This window comes from Haliotis asinina, chromosome 7 (assembly GCF_037392515.1).
Source record: "Haliotis asinina isolate JCU_RB_2024 chromosome 7, JCU_Hal_asi_v2, whole genome shotgun sequence".
Lineage (NCBI taxonomy): Eukaryota > Metazoa > Mollusca > Gastropoda > Lepetellida > Haliotidae > Haliotis > Haliotis asinina.
Window position 1 is genome coordinate 32,138,199 of NC_090286.1, and position 25,276 is coordinate 32,163,474.

At 41.9% G+C, this 25,276-nt stretch overlaps 2 protein-coding genes across 2 annotated transcripts; one reads left to right on the top strand and one right to left on the bottom strand.

Annotated features, from left to right (window-relative positions):
* Positions 1-739: 739 nt before the first annotated feature.
* LOC137290500 (alpha-N-acetylglucosaminidase-like) lies at positions 740-15,477 on the bottom strand. The gene is made up of 23 exons (XM_067821479.1): positions 15,344-15,477; positions 14,706-14,751; positions 14,088-14,245; positions 13,530-13,708; positions 13,015-13,162; positions 12,563-12,633; positions 12,188-12,349; positions 11,755-11,820; positions 11,005-11,068; positions 10,414-10,484; positions 9,744-9,818; positions 9,390-9,471; positions 8,753-8,902; positions 8,101-8,243; positions 7,700-7,772; positions 5,999-6,070; positions 4,981-5,075; positions 4,609-4,713; positions 3,835-4,018; positions 3,368-3,411; positions 3,199-3,256; positions 2,763-2,862; positions 740-958 (listed from the first exon to the last, which is right to left on the bottom strand). The coding sequence occupies exons 1-23, from the start codon at positions 15,356-15,358 to the stop codon at positions 807-809; spliced, it is 2,313 nt and encodes a 770-aa protein (XP_067677580.1). The 5' UTR covers positions 15,359-15,477; the 3' UTR covers positions 740-806.
* Positions 15,478-17,474: 1,997 nt separating this feature from the next.
* On the top strand, positions 17,475-19,948 carry LOC137291952 (dynein light chain Tctex-type 5-like). The gene is made up of 2 exons (XM_067823506.1): positions 17,475-17,819; positions 19,717-19,948. The coding sequence occupies exons 1-2, from the start codon at positions 17,475-17,477 to the stop codon at positions 19,930-19,932; spliced, it is 561 nt and encodes a 186-aa protein (XP_067679607.1). The 3' UTR covers positions 19,933-19,948.
* Positions 19,949-25,276: the final 5,328 nt, after the last annotated feature.

Here is a 25,276-nt window from a genome sequence, read left to right on the forward strand (position 1 = left end):
AGGGCGAGATGTGGTGCTCTAACGAACTTTGAAATAACTGCAGACCGCAGAATCATCAACTTCAAGTCGGCTTATGGCGATGTTTCGATTGGTAGTGTTCATTCGTGACATGAAGATGTCAGGTTTTCCAGGAAAAAAACGAATGACGCGATTATGCACAATGTTTGTCTTTACATCTGGTCAATACCGCAAGCTTTTCCGCTTACAGGATGCTTTGGATGTTTTCTTGGAGACGTTTTATGAATATTTCTTCAAACGCTTCTAAAAGAAATTAATGTTGCCGAGTTTTGGCGCTGAAGATATTTCACACAAAGATGACGTTTTGGAAAAAAATAGTACGCTAGTTTTTGGTGCAGCTACATGAGTCTGATATTCTCAAAACCAACTAAGCGTTTCTTTTAATTTTTGAAGAGTGTAATTTTTAGGGTTTCATAGATATACATCGGTGTCGGAAGAGAATGAAAAGCGGGAGTGTACTACAAACGATTGCAAGCTTGGCGTTTTTTGTTCCCATCTGTATGTTGGTTGGTTGGGTGATTAACGCCGCACTCAGCAGTATTCCAGCTATATGCACAGTCTGTAAATAACTGAGCTTGGACCAGTCAACAGTGATCAACGGCATGAGCATTGATCTGCGCAACTGGGATACAAACATAGATTGGTGAAGATCAATTCTAGCCAGGATCTTCACAGAATAACATGGGCGGCTATAGGTGACACACCTAGCTTAAACAACAAGTGTCATTTGTAAGCAAATTTTTATTCTTACTATGGCATGACATACGACACATTGGTACCATACTCTACTACAAAACCTGACCGAAGTGTTTAGCATATTCATGGTGAACTTTATCCACTGTATCCGACAAATGTACGTTAGGAAATTGGGAGAAGAACTTGGACTTTGTTTCTGGGCGGTATTTTGAGTGGAACTGGATCGCCGCTGCTATGGCATCACCTGAAGAAGGAGGACACATGTTTCAGCTTCATTGATCAACACGTTGTATATTGGATAGCTGCGCAACCTTCACAACAATCAAATCAGTTTTTAAATAATTTGATCAACACGTTGTATATTGGACAGATCCGCAACTTTCACAGTAATCAAGTATAAAGAATCCTCATTACAAAAATATGGGCTAACAACCTAAACATGCTTCCGGGAAAATTCGCTTGCATGTAAGTGCTGTAGGCGAATAATCGATGCATAGCCCTTTATCTGACTACAAAGTGTATCTTTCTATCTTAACATCTGAAAGCTTTTAGCAGTATGCCAGAACACGGGCTTCATTCTTTATTGTATCAGGCCTCCATACCAACGGTTGTGTTGGGCTGTTTTGGTCTTAATCAGAGCCTTTTCGATTTACAGTTGACTTGATCCAGTTGGCAAGGCACAAACAATCCAAGTTCGAGGTTGTTTGCAATCAACAGATTACTATAGTAGATATATATTTCACTGGACTCAAACCGAAATGTCTCATGCAACGAACTCTGTACTGTATAACTGAACCATGAAGATCAGGGGTAGAACTAGTCTTCAGCAACCCATGTTTGCCACAGAAGGCGACTACGCTTGTCGGACAAGGCGACTAACGGGATCGGGTGCTAAGACGCGCTGTCTTGGTTGACACGTGTTATTGGATGCGCAGATGAATGCTAATGCCGTTGATCACCGGATTGTCCGGTCCAGCCTCGATTGTTTGTAGACCGCCGCCATATAGTTGGAATATTGCTGATCGCGGCGTAAAACTAAACGCACTCACTGTAATGTATCGGCGAGATTCCTGGACAGACAATAGACTCGACCTATGCTGTAGTCGACTGATGTTATCAAGTGGTCATGTTTGTTTACTTGGAATATTCCAAGTGGATTAGTGGTCACTGAAATTATTATTTCCATTCGATCAGACCGTCGTCGTGGTCAAGTGGGACAGAATACTTGTTGCTACTTGTTACCGGTGGGGAGATCCTCTGTAGTGTAATATTTTTTTCATATTTGCACAGAATGCAATTTAGTGATTCTCCACTTTGATTGGTCTCTCGTATATTTGGACATTTTCATTGCATGCCGGAACTACTTTCACACCACTCCGTTCATTCATGATATTTCATGGATTGATTGATGAATTGACCGTGCTCGCAATTAAGCTCGGGGGAGTGATCATTAATTTCACTCGGGACATATTTCACGCCATCGGTCGTACCTCGTGGGTTATTCTCAAATTGTTTTCCGATCGACCAAAGTGGATAAAAACAAACGAGGGTCGCCTGGAAGAAAGTATGCTGTATCTCACTGCACGTGCAGTGATCTGGAACCCATTCTTAAACCCCTGAATTTCCACACTGACATCATGCAGTTTGGCGTCAAATAAGAAACAAAAACACTACAACAGCTAAAGATAAGTGGTTTGTTTGAACTGACTGAGATAGATAAACCAGCGGTAGGTAGCATCAACACAAAGATTGGCAGGTTGTGACCAGTCCTGTTGTCAGCTGTACCGTGGCCATCTAATCCCCCTTGTGTCGCTGGGCTGGTGGTTCACAAGCATTGGCTAGTCACGCAAAAGAACCGGGTTCGATTCCCCAAATGGGCACAATGTGTAAAGTCCATTTCCGGTGTCGCAGAAATGGACCGTGATGTTGCTGGAATATTGGTATAAGCGGCGTAAAATACAACTCACTCACTCACTCTGTTATGTCGCCTCATTCCGCTTCTGAATAAGGTGCACTGCGTTGTTCCAGATGATGGATTGTAATCTTACCTTCGGGTTCGTTCGGGAAGTCGGTCTGGTCGTAGGAAAATGGTAATTCCACCGTGTCAAACACTTTCTGACCGTACACGCTACTGTCGAACGATGTTTTCTGTAATATAGTATTATTCGTTGGTTGCTAATGCAGATACATGTTTACAAATATGCAGACACTTGTTTACAAATATCAATAGCACAAAGGTAATGTCAAGCGAAATGATTTGAAAATTTCCATAAGGATATGTGGTGTTGCATGGACTACGATATATATATATGCGCGCTTGTGTGTGTGTGTGTGTATGTGTGTGTGCGCGCGCGCGTGTTTGTGTTTGTGTGTGTGCGTGTGTGTGCCGTTATATCATGACTTCATAACACACTGATTAAATCGACAGTGAAAAGCACAAGACAAAAGATATATTTTTGATCAGCGAAGAAGTGCCACTCTTACCGTTTCTGTACAGTTGATTAAAGTGCTTATAAACAGCTGCCACCTTGGTTTGTAGTATCTGAAACCACACGATCAAACATTAACAATCATTATCAAATTCTTTCCGCCACATCTTCATTCTTTAAATCTAGTTTAAGTTGAACATCCGACAAGGTACATTCAGTCTCACCTATTAATTAGTCCAGACCACATCTTACAAGCATAATCCATTATCTGAAAAAGAGCAAGATATCATCACTTTGAATGTATGCGTTATTACATTTGTAGTGAAAATCAAAGTGCCTTTGACACATTATCAAACAGTATATAATATTTCACACTTTAATCCACATACTTGTGCCACTAATAGATTGCAAATGGCAGAGATGTGACATGGAAATGAGTAAACAGAAGATTCTGGCACGACAAAGGGACGCAACTTCGGCTCCAAGGGATCGCGGCTCCTTAAACCACTGGGTCACCCTTCCACAAAGGTGTAATATGGACGGGGAGACAATTGCTGTGAGATATCGGTACTGTCGCTGATGAGTAGTTGGCAGAGCTTCTGTAGGAGAGAGGGATTCCCTTGACTGGAGATATAGTACTTGTACTTGCTAGTACCCTATTACCTGGAGGTGATACAATAAACCAACAAACCTGTCCAGTTGGCCCCCACAGAGTGACCTGGTTCCTTGAGTTGTAGTCATACAAGGCCTTCTCTTGGGCTGTAGAGAAGTGTCGTGCCGCGTCACCGGTCCACGTGCCCAGCAGGAAGTGAACGTCAGTTGCCAGGAGTGTGTCAAGGTCACTCAGAAGGTCGATCATCTTGGCGCCAGCAGATCTGTCCACATTACATAAGTTCTTATGTAGCTTGGATCTTGATTTACGTGTCTTTTGACTGTATGAATACCTGACAACTGGTTACACGCAGACATATTTCAGTCAGAGTAAAGCCTTCAGCCATTTTCATGGAGACTAAAATGTCACATCGGCAGCAAATGACGTAACATGTCTGGAGAGTCCCTATAAAGTCTAAGAGGCATTAGTGTAAATCGACGAAGGTAGAAAGTCACTTTGTAAAGTGAATCAGTTACATAACTAAACTGGTACTGGTACAGGTACACTAGCACAGAAGAATGAACGAATGCTTCACGACAAATTCTTTGTTGGTACTGTTTATACCTAACTATCATTGGACATATCTGAACACAGACTTGCCCTATAGAAATTAATGAGTAAGTATTAATTAAATACGCCGCTTTAAACAATATTCCACGATGGAGACAGAAGAAATTGGCTTCACACATTTGGGGAATCGAAGCACGGTCTGTACAGAAAGGAGTGGAAGTAGCATGGTTTTTTCGCAACACATTCTTTCAAGCAGCTATTGACGCCGAAACATGGACATATCTAGATGCAGCCTTGCGTTACCTTAAACTGGCCGTGTCACTCTTGTTGTAGGCTGCGATGACGTCAGAGTAGTATTTGATGGCGAGCACCTGCAGGCTGTTCCTGGACACATCAACCAGATCGTACCTGGAAAAAAACACCCATGTATCGTAGCTGAGTACTGAATCGTGTTTTGTTTGTTGTTGAACGACATGATTAAAGAGTGACGGTGCCTGTCGATAATCGAGTCTGGACCAGACAGTTCAGTGATCCTCAGCAACGATACTCGCCGTGAGGATGTGATAGTACGCTTCAAGCCTATGAAGTGCCCCGATTCATTTACTCGCGTCTTACCAACAGCATCCGTGGCAGGAATCCCCTTCTAACTCCCGCGCTTTTGAATTACACACTCACCTGAACAGAGGTTGTCCACTCAGAGCTGGCGTTGTAGCTGTGGCGGCCACCATATTGTCCCATGCCTTGTACAACATCTCTGGATCATAGCCCATCTACACAGCGTCCACAATGAAGGAATTATACTACTTCACTTTCGACAGGGATAATCAGATATGTCACGTGTGTAAATATACAATTGATACATAATGCGAATTTTTGTTTATAAATGACTGACATATACAAATAAGTGAAAACATAGAAGAATATATATCTCAGCGTTTACCATTGACTATAATGGGAGAAAGTGGTCCCAGTCCCGTTTGTGTTGAAGACACTGCGCTTCGTTATGTGCTCAATAGCTTGGTGTTCCCGGTACAACAGGGCGTAGAAGAGACACATGACTACTGAGGATACGCGAGTAGTGGAGATAGTGGATAGTAGAGATAAGGGAATGGGGAAGATACGTGGATACTGCAAACACGGGAATAGTAGAGATACATAGCTAAAGAAGACATGTGGATAGTGGAGATACATGGCTAGTGAACATGCCAAGGATAGTGGGGATACATGGCTAGAGCAGGTACGTGTATAGTAGAGATAAGGGAATAAGGAACATACGGGAACAGGGGAGGTGCCTGGATAGTTCAGATACGTGGAGATGCCTGGCTAGTGAAGATATGTGAATAGTGCAGATACACGGCGAGTGAAGATAAGTCGATAGTGGAAATACGTGGATAGTGGAGATGTATGGCAGGTGAAGATACGTGATTAGTAGAAATAGTAGACAGTAGAGATACATAGATAGTTGAGATGCATGGATAGTGGAGATACGTGGATAGTGCAGATTTGTTCGGTGTTGGCGTGTGCGCTGTGAGAGTGTCAGTCATCCCAAGAGTCATACATGTTGTGATCACATAATCACACAATATCAGCAATGACATTCAGCTGATCAACTGAGAATCTGGTAAACAATGGTTCTAAGTTTACCATCATCATCTAAAACAACAAACATATAATTATTCATATATGTTCTGACCGTTTCGTGGCTGCCTATAGACGGACGGTGGATGATAGTGACGCCTGAAGGCCCCGATGTGTAAACGCTTTCCTATTGGAAAACAGAAAGAATTGTTTAATAAGATAAGCCTGGTTCGACGTTAATCTGCGATGGGTCAGCGGTGTACAAGCACCGTGTAGCCTCAGTAAGATCTCCGTACGATTTCTGTGGAGTCTCCATGCAAGTTTGCCTCGGTCTGTTCTCACGAAAATCGCACGATGCTTGGAGACAATGCTAACACAAACTAAGTAACCCGCAGTCATCCACGATGCCTACTTCATCGTACGGCTACTACATCGACGGCGCGGGTGGCAAATGAGATCCAGTTGGTGTTAAGCAAAACCAATGTGGTAAACTCGAATACTGACTAAAGTGGCGTTAAACACTTACCCCACTCACTTTAAACTGGATTAGCTTGGCAGCCAGAAACTGCACATTATTAGTTGTTCACTTGTCCAGAGGAGGGCATAGGTTGATGTTCCCTCGATGCTTGTTTATGTTCCCTGAGCCCTTTGGCTCGAGGGTACATCAACCCATGGGCCCCAAGGGACCAGTGAACAACGTATTTATCTTACCGAACACATCAATGTTAGTTTTGAACTGTTTGAAACATGGGCATCGGATCGCACACTTCAGCCAACATGTGTGAATCTAACCATCACCTTGCTGTTTGTTGTTGTTGTTGTTTTTTTCCCGCAGGTATTACCTTAGTAAAGTTGCTGCGGTGTTATCCCACGTATTAATTTTCACAGGGATTACATTTGGACGTTTTGGAATGCGAGTATTATTTTTTGGAATGCCAGTCAAATGTTTTCGTAGCCATGGCTAGATTTTACGGAAGACACAAGAAAAACAGATTTAGGGTTATCTCCCTTCCAACGATTTGTATTCGCAAAATATCGGTAATTTCCGTGCATCATGCGTGATTCAATGTTGAGTTAAAAAGTAACTACCACGAAGTACCGAATGAGTTGCCATTGGCAGCGAGGTACATTGGAAATAACAGAAGCGCGCACAGCCAATCAAAAACCATATTTCTGTTTGTTGTACGATAATTCGTATACAGTACGTACGGTGATTTTAAATCTCACCAATATCAGATCTTAGTTCACATTACCGGTACTCTTGAACCACAGGCAAACTGTAGCGCATATGGGGTTGCGCAGCATAGAGAATATGACAAGTCTTCTTATATGCCAACTTGTCACTCCGTTGACCCGGAAGCTGGAAGTGGGAATGGAGGCGAAGAACGGTCTGATCTACCACGAGTTGCGCTTAAAATGTTGAATAAAAAATATTTCACGTGAGTAATTGTTCGACATGTGGTTGGAAATGTGAGAGCACAGCCCAGTGAAGTAATGGGTGTATACGAGAGGGTGTAGCGAGATTTTGTTTTGACGTGAAAAATATTTGTCGAACTGAATTGAGGAAAGTACGTGGCCAACCTTTGCTCGCTTCGCTCGCATGTAGAGAAGACTAGTCATTTTCTCTATGCTGCGCAGCCCATTTGCGCCTGTGCTTGAGCAAAGATTTGTAACATTGGTTACTCAGGAATTCGAAGGCCTGTCTAACCAGTCCTTTAACACTAGGTTAAATTAGTAACGACGTCAGATAAACCTCAGATAAACAGGCAGCTTATTTTTTCAAGGAATCTTCATAGGGGTAGTCTAACACACCTACCCTGAGATAAGACCACGCGGCGGAGGTTTTCGAGTTGCCTCCCGCGTATCGCTGAGCTTGATACTGATCTATCCTGCAAACATGTTAAAACACGAGGTAGTATAATCAGAGACCATATCCGTATATGGTCTCTGGTATAATTAGCAATACCTTGTTCAAGTCACAAGTGTGTTATGCAACGCTGATGTCTACAGGATTCCACCTACATCTTTTGACAACAATAGAAATGATTCAGTCAGGTCGGTAATCCTTGGTCAGACAGACTAGGCTGTTATGAAATTGACTCCAGGACTGACTACAGGAATAATTATGTTAAGCCTTAAAAAAAGATAAATTCTGCAAATATGTATGCATTAGCTGTTCCGATCACAGCACAATTCTAATTCAACTGAACGCCTCACCACTCGGTTGTGTTGACAGGCCCGGGCCTCCAACCTTGTTCGTTCATGAACTCGTACATGACCTCGTTCTGGTTGATGCCTTCTGGGGTGAGACCTGTGCCCACCATGGTGCTGTTAGGGAAGGACCGACCGGCAGAGGGACCCTGCAACGTTAAACATGAGCTTAAAGATGTTGAGGGTCTTGAGGATGAACAGTGACACTACGTTTTCATTCATTGACTTCGGTTAAAATGTTACGTTTTGAAGAAGCTTTAGGTTATAGATTTGGTGTATGTTTAATTTACAGTTTTAAAAGCAGGGGGTATAGGAGATACGAAATGGCTTTCAGGCATTGTACTCATATGTGGAGTCGAACACAGGACTCTACCAATTAGATTACCCCAAGATACCTATAACCAGCAAGATCATTTTGACCACTGACGACCTTTTCGGAAACCCTTAAGGGGTAAAATGTGTATATGACTAGCCCGGCGGAGGATAGCCTGGTGGTTAAAGACCCCGGTCTGATTCCCTGTTGTCACCTTCAGAATGATTGGTCATTGGACCGTGTTAAATCAGTCCCACTGAAAGCGTGAGTAAAATCTCTAAAGGTCTCTTAACGAACTGTTTCCTGGTTAACTGTTGTTGCTACTGGAATAGAAACAGATGGCACCTCGTTGATCTTGTCCAGATGGCCATACATATCGTTATGTCCACCAGAATTATGCATCATACACCAGATGAATGGTTGCCCGTAGTAGGAATGGGTGCGGGGGAAGACAGGCGTCTGCTCGGAGTACAGGTCCAAGATGATCATCTTGCCCTGCCAATTAATTAATTGATTGATTTTTCTATTTTCAAGAGTAAAGCGACGGAAACCCTACGTAACCATTAACCATAGTCCAGTGTCACCATACAGTCCACGTTTGTGTTGCTTCTTATTACAAACGTAATATTCATTCAAATACTTGGAATCATTGTGACAAAAGGTTGTATAATCATGGATAATTAGGAATATCATCCTGTACCCTACTGACGAAAATACGTATAGTCATGCTCGTTGACTTCGTTGACACATGCCATCGGTACCTAATTACGTTGATCGATGTTCCTACTGTTGATCACATGATTGTCTGAGCCAGATTCGATTATTCACAAACACCGTCTTAACGCTGAAATATTGCTGTGTGCGGCGTAAAACCGAACTCACTCACTCACCGACGAAACTACCGTAGCGATTACTTTCTCAAGAAACAATGGCGCATGTGTCCCCTCGAGTGTACCGTGATATAACATATAGAGTTAGTAACCTTTGGCACTGCAGTAAGAAGAGCCTTGATTTGAGGATCCTTCCAGAAAGTTCCGAACACAAACAGCCATCCCTGCATCAACCTGTAGGTAGAACAGTTGGAGGCCACTCTATACTGCAGAGTATAAAGACGGTCGTAGCGCTCTATATAACCTATGATGGTGTGCATTGTATGTACAGCATCAGTACTTGTAGATTCCTAAAGTGCTAGATCAATTATTAATCATCATTTATTAATTATGGCATGGGGAAAAATAGTACAATTAAAACAAGGACATATTAAAAACTTAAGAAACATGAGAACGACGACTGATGTACAGGGTGACAGTTGTCATCGTACTGAAACTACCCTCACCAAATAGCCTGTGAATCTCCAGCAACCATGGCGTTATACACCCCTCGTGCCGCCGAGGCCAAGTACGCTGGGTCGCTGAAACAAACACACATTTGTCCTAGATAAATCACTCGAAAAACGTTAAGGATCACCGATTAAGATCCAGTTCGAGTCATGACAGATTCAATGTTGTGATATGAATCTTGATATTATGTGTTCTTTTACTTCTTTTAAGACTAGCGTTGGTTTCAATACTGACTGTTCCTTTATATCAGTTTTGAGTATCGATACTGACCGTAAATGATAACTGGCCGTATAAGCACACTTACTACGCCCAGATACATCCTATGTCTTTGTAATATTCCATCAACATCCATCGCGTGTGCGTACGTGCGTGTGTGCGTGCGTGTGTGCGTGTGTGCGTGTGTGCGTGTGTGTGTTTGTTTATGGTAACACGAGTTTATGTTCCTAGTCCGTTAAGACTCCATGCAGCGCTTCAACATGGATGGGTCACTCACCCACCGCCTTTGAGCCGACTTCTCCTTCCTTGGCCCCTGGTAACAACCAGTACCACATTTAAATGTGTTTTAGTATGACGCAGTGAATCACACCACCTATCCCCCGGCCTTGTATATCTATAACATCACAAAGCCTGCCTATATCAAGGACACTCACATAAACACAAACTCACCTGGAAGCTGGCGTCATCTCGTTGAAACTATCCGCGTTGTAGATGTGATCAATGCCAAATTCGGCCTCCATCTGTGAATAAGGAAAAAGACTGGTACCACGTCCTATAAATGTGTTTTGTAGTCATGGTGCGCCGCATAGCCACAAGATGATACTAATAAAAATGTGACCCGGAAGTGCCAATATCCGGAAGTACCGATATGGTCGAATCTGAGCCTGTCTGGCGCAATAGACTTTCAACACTTTGCGCCTGCTTACTGAGGGTGAAGAGGGCGTTTAACACTTGTGTCACACATTGTACTGCTGTGGAAAAGCGAACTCGGGTCTTCGGCGTGACGAGCGAACGCTTTGACCACCAGACTACGACACCCACAATTGCATGCGCAACTACGGGGGTCAGTCAACAGCCGCCCTATGAATATATCTGGGGCAGTGGTCATCGATGGTCGACATGAAGACAGGTGTGTCTCTTCTGAACCAACTCGTGTCATTCCGGGTCAAAGCGATTATTCATGTAGGTTACGGAAAGGGGCGAATGGTGAGAAATGCTACTGAACAAGATTGACCCCAAAATGTTATCTTTGAAACATACGGCCTTGATGAACTTGGAACCGATTGTAGTGAACAGGGGGTCATTGAAATCCAGTAGATAGGTTCTGGAAGAAATGAGATAAAGAAACCAGCTGTTATCACATCTCCTAATCCATTAGTGTAACCGGCCACAAACACATGCCCGTCAAAGGTCAAAGTGAAAATAAGATCAAAATGGAGACCTGCATTGGACGGCATGTCACGGAAATGTCTTGAACATGTGTCTTTCAACAAACTAATCATGGGGCCTAACATCGAAGCAGTGACGCAGAATTCTCATTTTGTAAAACAATATCTCCGTATAAGTTTCATATTCCTCAAGCCACCCTGTGTGCACACATTTACCACCCCCAAAATATTGAATCCCCTACCCCCACAAAGAAAAAAATATAAACCAAAAAAAACCCCCAAAAAACAAAAACAAAATAGAAACAAAGAATAAAATCAAATCAAAACAAAGAACCCCAAGAACAAATAAAGCAAAATAAACAAAAAAGAAAACAAACAAACAAAAAAAAAAAAAGAAACCAAACCCCAACACACACAAAAAAACAAATAGTCAAACCCAACAACAACGAGAAAAAAACCCCCACCAAAACAGAAACCTAGATATTTAGTGTCATTATTTGCCTACAATCATATGCAAGTCTATACTACAATGATTGTTTTTCTGTCATATCTAAACCAATGATGACCATGAAAAACAAGCCTAGATGTAGGTACAGAACCTACATTAACGTGAAGAACTTACTCAGAATAATTGGCGTTGAAGTTAGCCCAACTCCCTAGTCGAGTCACATTGGCTTTGGGGAACACTCTGGAAAAAAAGTATTTAAGAAACATTGAAATTGATTAAAATAACGGCATTGGAATGGAGATTGCAAGGCAATATATAAATCAATATACATAATATCGTAATCGCGACAATAAACAAAAACGCTGTAAGATAACTTTGTGCATAAACAAACAGGGACAGCTTATGAATGGCGATCTTAAAGATGCAGAATTCATGACTGTATACTGAAACTTAAATTCAGTTTATATTTGTTTTCATTGAACTTTTTAAGAGGCATTGTTTGGCTTTTTCTCTCCTCAAACACAGACAATAAACAATTATATTTACGTGCTCGGATAATAGAATTCACACAAAGTCTATGAACCTATTCGCAAACCACGAGGAGTACCTTGTAATGGCGGCTGGCACATGTCCGGCAAAACCCGGAAGTACTGGAATAATGCCAAGTGACCTCATCCGGTCCAGTATCTTGTGCTGGAGAGCCAACTGTCTGCCCATCCAATATTCAGGCAGAGGGCCGCCAAATCCACGTATGTTTCCCATCCTTGCCCTTGTGGTGAGATATTAGACAGTGAAAATACGACATGTCTTTGGTATGATGAGGATATTTGTTGCGAGTAAATTGATTTTACTGAAAATCGGATTCGAACCCCTTGAACATAACATGGTGCCTTTACTGTTCTAGTGTTTTTTTATTACTATTTTTCTCGTGAAATGATAAATCAGTAAATCATTAACATTGATGAAATAATATTTTTCGTACCAAGCTAAGAATGCTGGTCCGCCGAAATGAGCTTCCATATCTTGTATCGTAAAGCCCATTGACAAATAGACCTAAAGATCACAAGGTACAACAAGTAAGTGCAGATAAAGGTGCTTCCTGCCTTCTGCAACAAAGTAATACAGGCGTTCAGAGGTTCATATTATCTAATTTGTCTTTGCTGGTGAGAATACAAGGTAAATTGCTGTCCTTAAGTTCACTTGCTTTGTGAAGGAAGATAACTTTTTGGCATGTAAAGGCCACTGGCAAGTTAGTACTTACAAAGCCATGCACTGTACTAACTCCCCCGAAGATGGCCTCCTCTCCTGTGAAGGCCAATGGCAGGTTGATTCCCTGCAAGGCCATCCAGTCTACCTACCCTCTGGAATATGGCCTCCTGTCCTGTGAGGGCCAGTGGCAGGTTGATTCCCTGCAACGCCATCCAGTCTACCTACCCTCTGGAAGATGGCCTCCTGTCCTGTGAAGGCCAGTGGCAGGTTGATTCCCTGCAAGGCCATCCAGTCTATATGACGTTCCCACTGGTCCCAGTCCCACCACGCGAAGGAGTAACTGACCGTGCAGACGTTCTGGTAGTACCGAAACCTGCAAATTGATGAGTTGAGGTGAGTTGAGGTGAGTTGAGGTGAGGTGAGGTGTCGGTATAACGTGCGTGCGTGCGTGGTGTGCGTGGTTTGCGTTATACTCCAGTGACTGACATCGTAGGCATCGATCTGTGCAATCGGGATAAGGTGGCATACACCACCCAAGTCATGACCACCGGATTTGGTTGGAGTGTCTTAAGACAAGCATGGGGTGTCTTAGAAATCTAAACCGTATTTCCAAAGTAGCTTCGCTTTGGCAGTTTGGTTTTTGATATCTGTATTTCATTTTCTGCTTGAACGGCCTTATCTGCACACGACAGTCTGACCTGTAAGCCTGCCAGTGGTAGGTCTATGGGGCTTCCACGCACCTGTCATTGGAGGTTATTGTAACCCTAGACACTTTAGGTAATTCTGCTGGCAGGGTGATCTGTTGTCCCGCCCAGGTGAACTGTCCCCCACAGTAGTACTTGATGTAGTAGTAGAATCCCATGGCAACCGCTACACCACTTGTTCCTGTGATGGACAGCTTTGGCCCCGACTGCACCAGCTACAACAAAGGGACGATTAGTCTTTATGAACACGAGGGGGTCATTGCTTTTAAAGGGGAAAAGGTTGATTACAGCTACAACAAAGGGACGATTAGTCTTTATGAACACGAGGGGGTCATTGCTTTTAAAGGGGAAAAGGTTGATTACAGATGTACCACTTAATACAAAGGCGTTGGGACTCTTAGTAGCATCCGACACAAACACATGAACAGGCACGTCGGTTGGTCCCGTTAAAACACACATCAACAAACGGTATATTAGCATATGTTGAAGGTACATGGTGATCGACACTAACTAATCGACACTAATCAGCTCCTAATTCCTCCACCACTGTTCACAGAGTTTATTCCCTTCAAACACATGAAACTTCAAACTCACTGTAAATGTGTCTCTCTCTGCAGGGCCACTGCTGGGGTCGACGTTGATGTCGAAGTCCGAGTATCTGTCCCCAACGACCCTCCTGATGAGGTCAGTTGCTGCCGTGGCCTGCACATCTGGCGGAGTTCGACTCCGAAGATGGTCGAGACTTGAGAATTCTATAGAAGAACAGTCAGCTTCACAGAAGCCGGTGCCGGAGCCGGCATTGTACAAAGACAATGTATTGTCATACTTGGTATTTCAAATTTACTAGTTCATTTAGAATATGTTCTACTGACATAAGTAGTTGAGGATGTTGTTTTATATTTATATCAAGATCTGGTGGATGAAGGGGACAGGTGGCCGTTGTGAAATCAGACCTAAACGCTAAGGTAACTCACGGGTTTTAATATAACGTTTTCGATTTAAATATTACTAATCTCCCTCTTATTAATGGAGGAATAATTATGTTGACAAAACAAACAAAATAGTCCCAAAGACTAATTGCTGACAGACAACGTTTTCTTATCTTTTAACTCACCCCTTCCCCATCAAGTTTCTAGAAGATGAAGCCACTTGAATTAGGTTCTTTAATAGTAATAGTTTGTAAAATGAGAGATTACTTTATTTCAAACATACCGACCGCGCAGGTTGTCTGAACAATGAAAAGAACCAGGACCGAATTCTATAAAAGGAAAGAATATATCATTTGAATCAAATCATTAGATTACTGAAAACATCTTTCACTCTGCTTACAATAATGAAATTATCTTCAGAACATGTAGTATGATGTATTACATCCTTATTGCAGAAGCAGATGGAAAAGGATACTTCCGGTTTGACCATCCTGTGTTCGGTGGAGGTGTGTTCGGAGCGAGCTGACCATTAATGGCAGACACCTGTGCAGAATCGTGTCCTGATTGATCGTGGGTTCGAGTCTGAGATACACACTGAATCTCTACCACTTTTTTCAAACCCATTTCATGAATTAAATCCGAGTGTTATTTCAATAGCAGATACAATATCTTAAATTAGTAGTTAATTATGAAGCAATCAAGTTTTCCCACGTTGCGACACGAACAGTGAGTGCACTAGATTGTGTTTGTCACCGACGCGGTACACACAACGTAGCCTTCACACATCATGCAATATTTACTACATATCACTGTCTTGATAAGACTCACCATATGGAAATAATAAACGTGAACGTATATCCCAAACGTATAACATAACAAGCTGAAGACAAATTTTTGGTGTATATATCTCTGCGTACGTACCTTCAATGTCTCCATACCTTCGGCTATTTCGCTCTCAAGAATTAAAACAAAATATTGTTTTATAAGCAAATAGTAATCCAGGTTATGCCTTGTCACGTGACAAGATCTGGTATGTATGTGTGTTATCAATGTGGGTTATACAGCAGGGAAATGACCCAGGGTTCCATACCTGAGAGTGTAGTATGTGGTGGAATTCAGCAATAGCATCTCCTAAACGAAAAGTTAAAGATCCCCTCACGTTTTGTATTTAACCTGTATTTGAGATCAATATGCTTCTATCACCGCTAACTATCTAGAGATGTTTATCATAACTGAACCTGTGAAGATCCAGGTTAAAACTGATCTTCAGTTACCCATTCCTGTCGTAAGAGGCTGCTATCAGGATAGGGTGGTCAGGCTTGATTTACTGTGTCAGTAAATCCATGCTTGAAGTTTTCTACAGCCACATGCTGTACGTTAAGATGACTGCATGAAAGATAATGGTTGTAGATGTCATGTAATGATTGGCTGGTTGCAGTTGTGCCAGACAATCATGTGATCAACAGCATGAGAGTCCTTTTACTTACGTGGGAAACGATGACACGTGTCAACCAAGTCAGCGAGCATTATCTCCCGATCCCATCAGTCGCCTCCGGCTTGCGATATTCTTAAACATGGGTTACTGAAGCTCAATTTTAAGTTCTAACCCGGATCTTCACGGGTCGTCAACTAATGATCCTCATTGATGGGCTTGATATAGTTGAGGAGTTGAAACCTATTATGAAAGCTTGAGAGAAAATCAATACTGACAACTGACTGGTAAAGAGAAAAAAGACGCTCTCAGTTCTTTTCAAACGGTATTGTATCGTCATGCCTATTATGACTTTAGTGGCTTTGGTTTCTTGGGTAATATGAGTTACCTCCCTTACCCATTTTCTTTTTCCTTACTTCACAGGAAATAGACCGTTATGGAAATTTCAAGGAGGGTACCAGAACAATGGGAACTGATCTGGTGGTTGGTATAGGTTTTACTGAAATGCGTACTGCGTGGATGTAAAGCTAGACCTTAATCTAAGTTAGAATGTCCTCTTTTACACTCTGAGTTGGATACAAAAGTGCAAACTGCAATCGTGAAAACTAGACATTTCAGGAATAAGATTTATATTATTTGAACAAATGAGTTGTACGTTCTGCTAGGTCATATGTTACTAAGTCCAAATATTCCAATCAGTACATTAAACCTGAACCATCGTATCGCACGCAATCAGTGCACGCAAGAACAGTATTGATAACCATTGAACGATGTTATCACGGAGTCCTACTAATAACATACACGCATTTATACAACAATCAAGTTCTGAAACGTTACAGACATCTACAGTCCTAGTGCCTTTATGCCATCAGTTATGTAATATAGGTCCCTGTGTACAAGGGTGAGTAACTCTTTGTCCGTTCGACTAGACAGATCAACCACCAAACAATAGGTTCGTTACTAAGGCCTTTAGTGCATGAGTGAGTCGGTATATCCGCTTACTGTGTTATGGAACCTAAAACCTTTCGTCGAAATCTACCATAAGCAGAGCAGAGACTTTAAACCGATTTTGCTGGTAGACAATAGCTAGACCGTTTGACAACAATAGGCAGATTTCAGTGTGGACTGGTCGCCTGTTCCTTAACTGCAGTTATGATAATAGCATGTCTCAGGTTCACTCTAGTTCAGAAACTGTTGACGTACATTCATTTGCGTGAGGCTGTTGGTGTGTTGGGGAAATTTAAAGTTTGAAGAAGGGACCTCGGAGGTGAAGACCGCGTTCTGTGAATTGGATTCATATTTTTTAAAAGGCCGTTGCGAAATATCTGTAGTCAAGGTGAAATATGACTCTTAAAGCAGTCTGTGTCTTTTCTGTATCTTTCACGGAATATTGAAGACTGATTGGTTTAAATTGTGATATTTTGTAACGTTTAATCAAGTATAACGACACCTTTGAGAATAAGGAAGCTGTCGATAGACCTCTATAAGGACAGATCATAAACCACCTTTAGGAAAACGTCCTGGAAGAGTAGTTTCACACGAGATCCTTACAACTCTGTGACATTTTGGTCTTCGCTATACGATTGTGCCTGACAGTGAAAGAGAGGAGACGGGTTCAAAATGGCTGCGCGCAGACAGTCCATCTTACGTAATGAACTGCCAGCGATACCCAGTCCTCACCCCGGGGATGAGAGGAGGAAGAGCCTGTTCCCCATCCTCGCCAATCACAGACGCAGCAGCGTGGCTGCAGGAGTCACTGGGTTTCTGGCCTCTAGGAAGTTCAAGAAGGCGGGGAAGACGGAAGGTTCTCCCAACCAAGTGCAAGTTAACTATGAGCCCACGTACAGAATGGAACCCAAGGTCAAGTTCACCGCGTTCAGTGTTCACAATATGTTGAAAGAGATTCTGGATGAGAGGTTGGATGGGTTCAGTTACAACCCCAAATTCTGCGTAACAATGACTCAGGTGAGTATGATAGTATCATCTTGCGTGGTCAGACCTATGAACATATGATTATTAGGTAGAGAAATCAGTTGTCAATGTTTGGCATGACATCAACCAGTTTCTATGGTGAATCTTATTACATTATCCTACAAACTTTTTGTTAACTATTTTGCTTGACTGTGTGGACTTTTCTACTGCAAGGAACACCCATTAAAGATCTGTTTACCCGTGTGAGTGGGTATCTGATCATAGATTACCTGAGGGAAGTTGACCTATATCATATTTTGTAGTTATCTAAAGAGAATAAAGAATTTGCTTGCTCTCGTATTTGGTGCTATAACATTTTCTGTTTTTATATAGTAATGATATGAAAGAGTGTGTTTTTGGGACAGAACTCTTTTGGACCATGGACTTTGAACGGTAGTTGATGCAAACTTGATCTCGTCACTATATGCCTGGGATAATGCTGATGTGACGTAAAACCCAACTCAACGCAACTCAAATTTAGTTAATTACTTGAATGAATGAATGAATGAATGAATGAATGAATGTCTTTAGTTCCCACAGTCTTTAAATCCAATGATCATCACAAACACAGTACATGTAATGCATTACTTGTATTAAACAGAATGAAACCGCATCTGAACCAAAATGTAAGCACACGCTGCACTCGCTATAATGGAAAATTTGCAAGGTACAATTTGTGAGTAGGTGGGCGATTGTGTTTAGTAGATTTACATCAGATATTTCTTTAGATCCCATACGTGAGAAAATGACAGTATTATGTATTCCTATGTATCACAGTCAATTGTTTGAGTTAAGTCATGTGTATCTGCGCCGAGAAACGATGCCAGCATATAATCGTAGTTAAGCATATTTATCTATTTTCACACATATATGAACATCAAGTTTATCAGTGAGACAGAAGAAGATTTATTTTTGTCGAACATGAAAGATTCACAATGCTAGATAATTTGGCATTGTCACAGCAAAGTCGATTGCAGTGGTTACATTCTTACATTCTTTTGTCATTTGTGCTGTTGATCCGATTTTGACAGGAGTGCCATACGCTATATGTATCACTTCCAGGTGTGGTTTAGCCTATAGTACACTATACGTATCACCTCCAGGTGTGGTTTAGCCTATAGTGCACTATGCTATCACATCCAGGTGTCATTTGCCCTATAGTACACTATACGTATCACTTCCAGGTGTGGTTTAGCCTATAGTACACTATACGTATCACCTCCAGGTGTGGTTTAGCCTATAGTACACTATACGTATCACCTCCAGATGTGATTTGCCCTATAGTACACTATACGTATCACCTCCAGGTGAGGTCTGCAGTATAACACACTAAATGTATCACCTCCAGGTGTGATCTGCTTTATAATACACCATACGTATCACCTCCAGGTGTGATTCGCTATATACTACACAATACGTATCACCTCCAGGTGTGGTCTGCATTATAACACACTAAAATGTATCACCTCCAGTTGTGATCTGCTCTATAATACACTGTATGTATCTCCCCCAGGTGCGATCCGCTTTATAATACACTATATGTATCACCTCCAGGTGTGATCTGCTATATAATATACCGTACGTATTACTCTCAGGTACGATATCCTCTATAATACACTATATCTATCACCTCCAGCTGTGATATGTTCTACAGTACGCTATATGTATCACCGTCAGGTGTGATATCCTTTATAATATACTGTATGTTTGGCCTGCAGGTGTGATCTGCTATATAATACACTACATGCATATTATGTATAGCCTCCAGCTGTGATCTGCTCTACAATACACTATGCGTATCACATCGGGGCGTTCTCTGCTCTATAATATACTATACAGATCACCTCCAGGTGTGATCTGATCTTTAGTACACTATACGTATCACCCCCAGGTACTCACTGACGAGATCAAGGAGCGCATGAAGCAGATGAGCTGGGACCGGTACAAGCTGGTGGTGGTCGTCATGTTGGGGGAGAGAAAGGATCAGGATGTCATTGTTACCAGCAGGTGCGCGTGGGACCCCAAGGTGGACAACTTCGCCACCTACACCTTCACCAACAAGACCCTGTTCTGTACAGCGTCAGCGTACGGTATCTACACGGAATAGAGTACGCACAACCTGCTAATGTCATCTGTTGAACTGTTGAACTGAGAACTACAATAATATCTGCCAGGGATATTATGATACATCAGTGACAGAACCAGCGACACGTTACCATCATGTCAGAGTGTATGAAAGCAACCAACCATACGATGTTCAGTAAACTGTCGACACTGATGATACAGACATACACAGTTGTGTCAACAACCGGTTGTCGAGAAGTAAAAACTTGGCTCTTTTGTATACCTCTTTAGTCTTTTACGGTTGCGTCGAATCTTGGACAACTGTAGTTGCATGTAATGGGCGATGGACAATGTATGCTCGACCACAGGCAAACAATGACGCAAATAGGGTTGCGCAAGAGAGAGAAAATGATTAGTCTTCTTGTTTTCGCGCGAGGCGAGCTTTGCCATTCGCGTCCTATTCGCGCAACAGTTTCCCTGTGGCTCGACTTACATACCCTGGAAGCAACTGGTATTATCTAATCGTGTATATTTTATATATTACCTCGTCTGGTTATGCCCAATCCTATTCTGTCCCTCCCTGCAAATCAAAAATATGCTCTGTTAGTGTCATGTTGCCTGGATATACCTCTGCTGTATAGATTTGCTCAGCAAATTTGAAAGTCAAGTGACAACAGTCATACCACTCATGACAGGGGACAACAAATCAACTTACAGTTGTGTACGTGATACACTATTCAATATAGAAAAAATGTTTGCATATAAACCATATTTACAGGAATTAACTGTGTTTGATTAAGAGCAATTATTTCATGTAGTTCAATGGTATGGAGGTGAAACTACACACCTCTCCATGCAAAGAGTTCACCAACAAAATTAAGAGCAATTATTTCATGTAGTTCAATGGTATGCAGGTGAAACTACACACGTCTCCATGTAAAGAGTTCACCAACAAAATTAAGAGCAATTATTTCATGTAGTTCAATGGTATGCAGGTGAAACTACACACCTCTCCATGCAAAGAGTTCACCAACAAAATTAAGAGCAATTATTTCATGTAGTTCAATGGTATGCAGGTGAAACTACACACGTCTCCATGTAAAGAGTTCACCAACAAAACATTTAACTGTCTATGATATTGTGTTTCTACGTACTTGAATCCACAAGATGACGTCAAAGTAAGTGCTTTGTATGGCTACCATTGGCAGCAATTACTCGCCACCGTCTCCCCAAAGACTAAGTCGACGAAGTCGTTTTGGGGAAATTTCCCCACTCTTACTGCAGTGTGATGGCCAGTTTTAGAGGTGTCTGAGGCATGTTTGGACGTTGACAAACACGAGTTCATTTCATAGGTGTTCTATCGACTTTAGACCTGGTGATCGGGAAGGCGATGGCAAAACATATTGACGTTAGAACTGGCAAGGTAGCAAACCGTGACGCGTGCTGCATGTGAAGTAGCGTTGTCATGCTGGAACTCTGTCGGCGTGAAAGGACTTATTTGATGTACCGATTTGCTGTCAAATCTCCTGAACCACCACTAAGTCAGATCTCTGTGTGATGGATATCGCATCCCACACCATGACACTGTTTCGCATGTCAAGTGAAAATAGGCACTAAAGGTTCATTTCTCCGACGGTAAACACACTGTCTTCAATCTTGCCTGCGGAAAAGAACATGTGATTCAACGGTGCGGCAGACTTGTCTCTGCTTCAGTATATCTGAGGTTCCACTTCCTGACTCTACGACGTTTTCACAAGCTTTCAGAACAGGGGCGACAACTGGCTTTCTTGGACGAATCCCCACCTTTCGCAATCGATTCCTGACAGTTTGGTCGGAATTTCTTCTCAAAAGCCTTGTGTAGTGTCCAGGCTGTGGCAAGACGATGACGCAAGTGAGTAGCCCGCATGTAGCGGTCCTGGGCTTGGGTGGTACCTCTTTGACCGCCGCTTCTCCGACGATCTTGGGCGGAATTGATTCGCAAGAAACGATCACACAGTCGAGAAGAGGTGCTCTCATGAACGTTCAAATGTCGGCAACAGCACAACTTGGATGATTTCTCCATTTCCAGAAACGAATGATATGCTTTACCGCTTACTTGCTCGTGCATTTTGCTTGCATGATTTTGGGTGACGTTTTGGAGAATATTTCTTTAAACGCTTCTGAAAAAGGGGGCAAGTTAAACTTGTCGTGTTTTGACTCGTAGTCCAGGAGGAGACAGCTGAAAAACCTGATGTCGTAGCCTCCCCAGTACTGATTTTGTTTCACACTATTTTCAGTTAGTATAATGTCTTGGACTCGTGAAAAGGCCTGTAATACTCTCAGATTGTGGTATTAGGTTTTTTTCACAAGCCATTTGATGTGGTGAGAGTCTGTAAGCATTTTCATGACATTTGGTTTACGGCCCGACAACATCTCAAAGTTAATCATGGAAAGTGTTGCTACTATCAATCTGATCACTTTCATTTTGACTTTTGTGCATTGCTAAAGGATGTATAAATTTTTTTACATAGTTTTGCTTTGGAAAATAATCAAAATGATCGCCATTTTGCCCGCCATCTTGAATTGTCGTGTGTTGCCGTCTCGGTAGTTAAATGGACATAAAAATTAACACGGAATGTGTCTATTTACATCCAATGTTGATACTTTTGATGTTTTTTACACTTGTCTCTTCCTTGGTGGTGGCTTGGGCACAAAACAAATAATTCTGTATGTTCATGTCGTGGTAATATAATGTTTTACAGCTTATTCTTTGAGACAGGGGATTTTAGCGATTCTCCGACTTTTCATGGAAATGTGTGGTGGTGATTTATATATTGAAAGTTTACATTATTCTTGTAACTAGAATCAGTTGTTTTTTGTTTCCTGGTTACTTCTGGAGTGACATCATGTTATATGGAATTATTTCATATTACCCAAAATTCAAAATGGCTGCCAAGGCGGCCGCCATTGTAGTTTTACTACTTATACATAGCAGAGGGCTACATTTGTACTGATATATAAAACAAACAATTCATTTGGGGTCACATGTTTGACATAGTATAGAAAAAAACCCAACTAAATTTCAATGTTATGGTTAACGAAAGCTTCACAATCCTAAAATATTTGATGAAATAACATTATCCAAAGTATTAGAAAACCATGCTTCACGGTCGATAACTGCGTCTAAGCTCTTGTTGCTATTCAAATGGTCTGTCAGATAACTCGTAATCACTTTTGATACATTCAGAAGCTTACAATTATCTCTCCTCTTCACTTTCTTTGATATCATACGTTACATCATGTCAGAATTGGAGTCATCTACAAGCCAAAACTGTTCGGGCAACAATCACCTGCCATACAATAAGACATGTCTCTGTGCACAAGAAATCAGTCTGTCTGCACTGACATAGTCTCTCTGCTGGCATGCTGACCTTTTGCATTTACTCTATGTCAGTTCAACCAATCCACGGGGAGCAGAATCTCTCGACATCAGAACACCAGAAAGGGATAAGCTGATCATAACAAACGCTCCAACAATGGTCAACTGGTGAAGGAATATGATTGGCTGCAGCTACTGTTTCCAAACATGCACTTGGTAGTTTACTTGCTCAGTGTGATATTCTAGACTGCTGGATAGTGATGTGAGCTTTTCATTTAATGTCTTGTCTCATCTACAGACATCACTGGACTGTTTGACTCATATATTGAACTAAAAGTGCGATATGATCTCGTAGTGTTGATAGGCTTTTGTATTGTAAGTTCTGGTCTGTAGATATTATAATACGCCCGTGTACTGATATATTTTGCTTTAATGTTGGACTTGTGTCTTGATGTGTTTCTGTGTTGGCAGTGTTTAGTAGTGTATGACAGTGTATGTCAAAAACAAGCACTCCTACATGGCGATAAAGTCGGGCACATCCGATTTCCATGGACAAAAAACTGTTTTTCTCGAGTTCATGACTTTCAAAAACAAAACAACAAAACAAACAAGTACAATTGGACCAGCTGTGAGGAAAATGTTTTTTAATGTTATCATTCCCAACATGGAACAGTACCACATCCTCGAACATAAACACCAACATTGTTGCCGCAGAATGTGTGTCTAAACTGACCTTGTTCAAATTGGAGATCTGAACCAGGTCCAAGGTAACTGAAGCCCGACACATAAAACCAGAGATAAAAAACTTTTGAGAAGAAAACTCTGGAACCGTGTTCCCTCAACGTATGCAACGTTACCTATTCTACTGGAGGGTTTACAGTAGTAGACACACATAGTACATTGTCACAAAATGTACGAACAGTAAAACATCCACATCCTGCTCCAGAAGAATCCTTGATCCACTTCTGTCCATGGAATGTCTTCTTGGCAGGCGTCCTGCCTCTGGGAGGACTTCAGTTTCCATTTCCGCCCCCAGGACGATGGCATCCACGCTCCTGATAATAAAGGTAAACATATTTTACATCATTGGTATTGTGTGTATTCTCCACGAGAACAAAGTTCAAACATAAAACTCAAGTCGTGACTTAGCAGTAGACGTCGCGATAAACAAGGAGGCATTTTATGTTTTCTTTAAAAGATCGTTAAAAAAACACAGTTGCTTCGGAGATCGACGGTTCTACTAATACAGGTAAATAGTATTCTACATTAAATACTTCCCACACATATTAAGACTGCGTGAGTGTTGTTTTTGCACCGCTTTTAGCAATATTCCAGCAATATCACGGTGAGAAACAACAAATATGGCTCCACGCATCATTCCCATATGGAAAACTGAATTAGGATGGTTTGGAGTGTCATGAGGAGCGCTTTAACCACTCGGTTATTCGACGATCCATATAGATTTAAATGCAAAACAATTATGTCGGGCCGTGAAAACAAAATTTAATCTAAACATTAAACCGAAATATTGGGCCTACTGGGGATGCTGAAAAAACTGGGGCCACAGAGTGTGACAACCCTACACTAGCTGGGTTGCTGTAACAACCATCCTGACTGTACAATCAGGCCCAGCACCGAATCTGCTCCATGTACAGTCGGCGGGGGGCTGGCTACGCGGAGAGCAGGCGTACTATGGAGCCACCATGAGACAAAAGCTCATCCCATCGGTCCCTCGGAAAGACAGTGTACTAAGTCCAGGTAGAAGGGTTTAGAGGGACACAACGCCAAATCCAGAATGTGCCAGGGTTCCTGCGTCTGAAAGAAATGAGTCATGGATAAGCATCAGGAATCACATTTCACGCGTATGTATACTGGTTTAACAACAGTAAGTGTGGTTTTATGCTGCTTTGACAGTATTCCAACGACGGGCCTCAGAAGTGATCGTGAGGCATAGTGTTTAAGTGTTGATTCGAACACTGACACTGAACATGGCGTGCCAACAGTAGAAAAAGCAGGATACACTACCACT

Coding starts and splice junctions, on each gene's coding strand:
- LOC137291952 (XM_067823506.1), top strand. CDS start 17,475: ATGGCTGCGCGCAGACAGTCCATCTTACGTAATGAACTGCCAGCGATA. Junction 17,820..19,716: donor TCTGCGTAACAATGACTCAG/GTGAGTATGATA, acceptor TATCACCCCCAG/GTACTCACTGACGAGATCAA.
- LOC137290500 (XM_067821479.1), bottom strand. Junction 11,821..12,187: donor GTGCCAGCCGCCATTACAAG/GTACTCCTCGTG, acceptor CTTTTTTTCCAG/AGTGTTCCCCAAAGCCAATG. Junction 9,472..9,743: donor GGAGATTCACAGGCTATTTG/GTGAGGGTAGTT, acceptor TTCTACCTACAG/GTTGATGCAGGGATGGCTGT.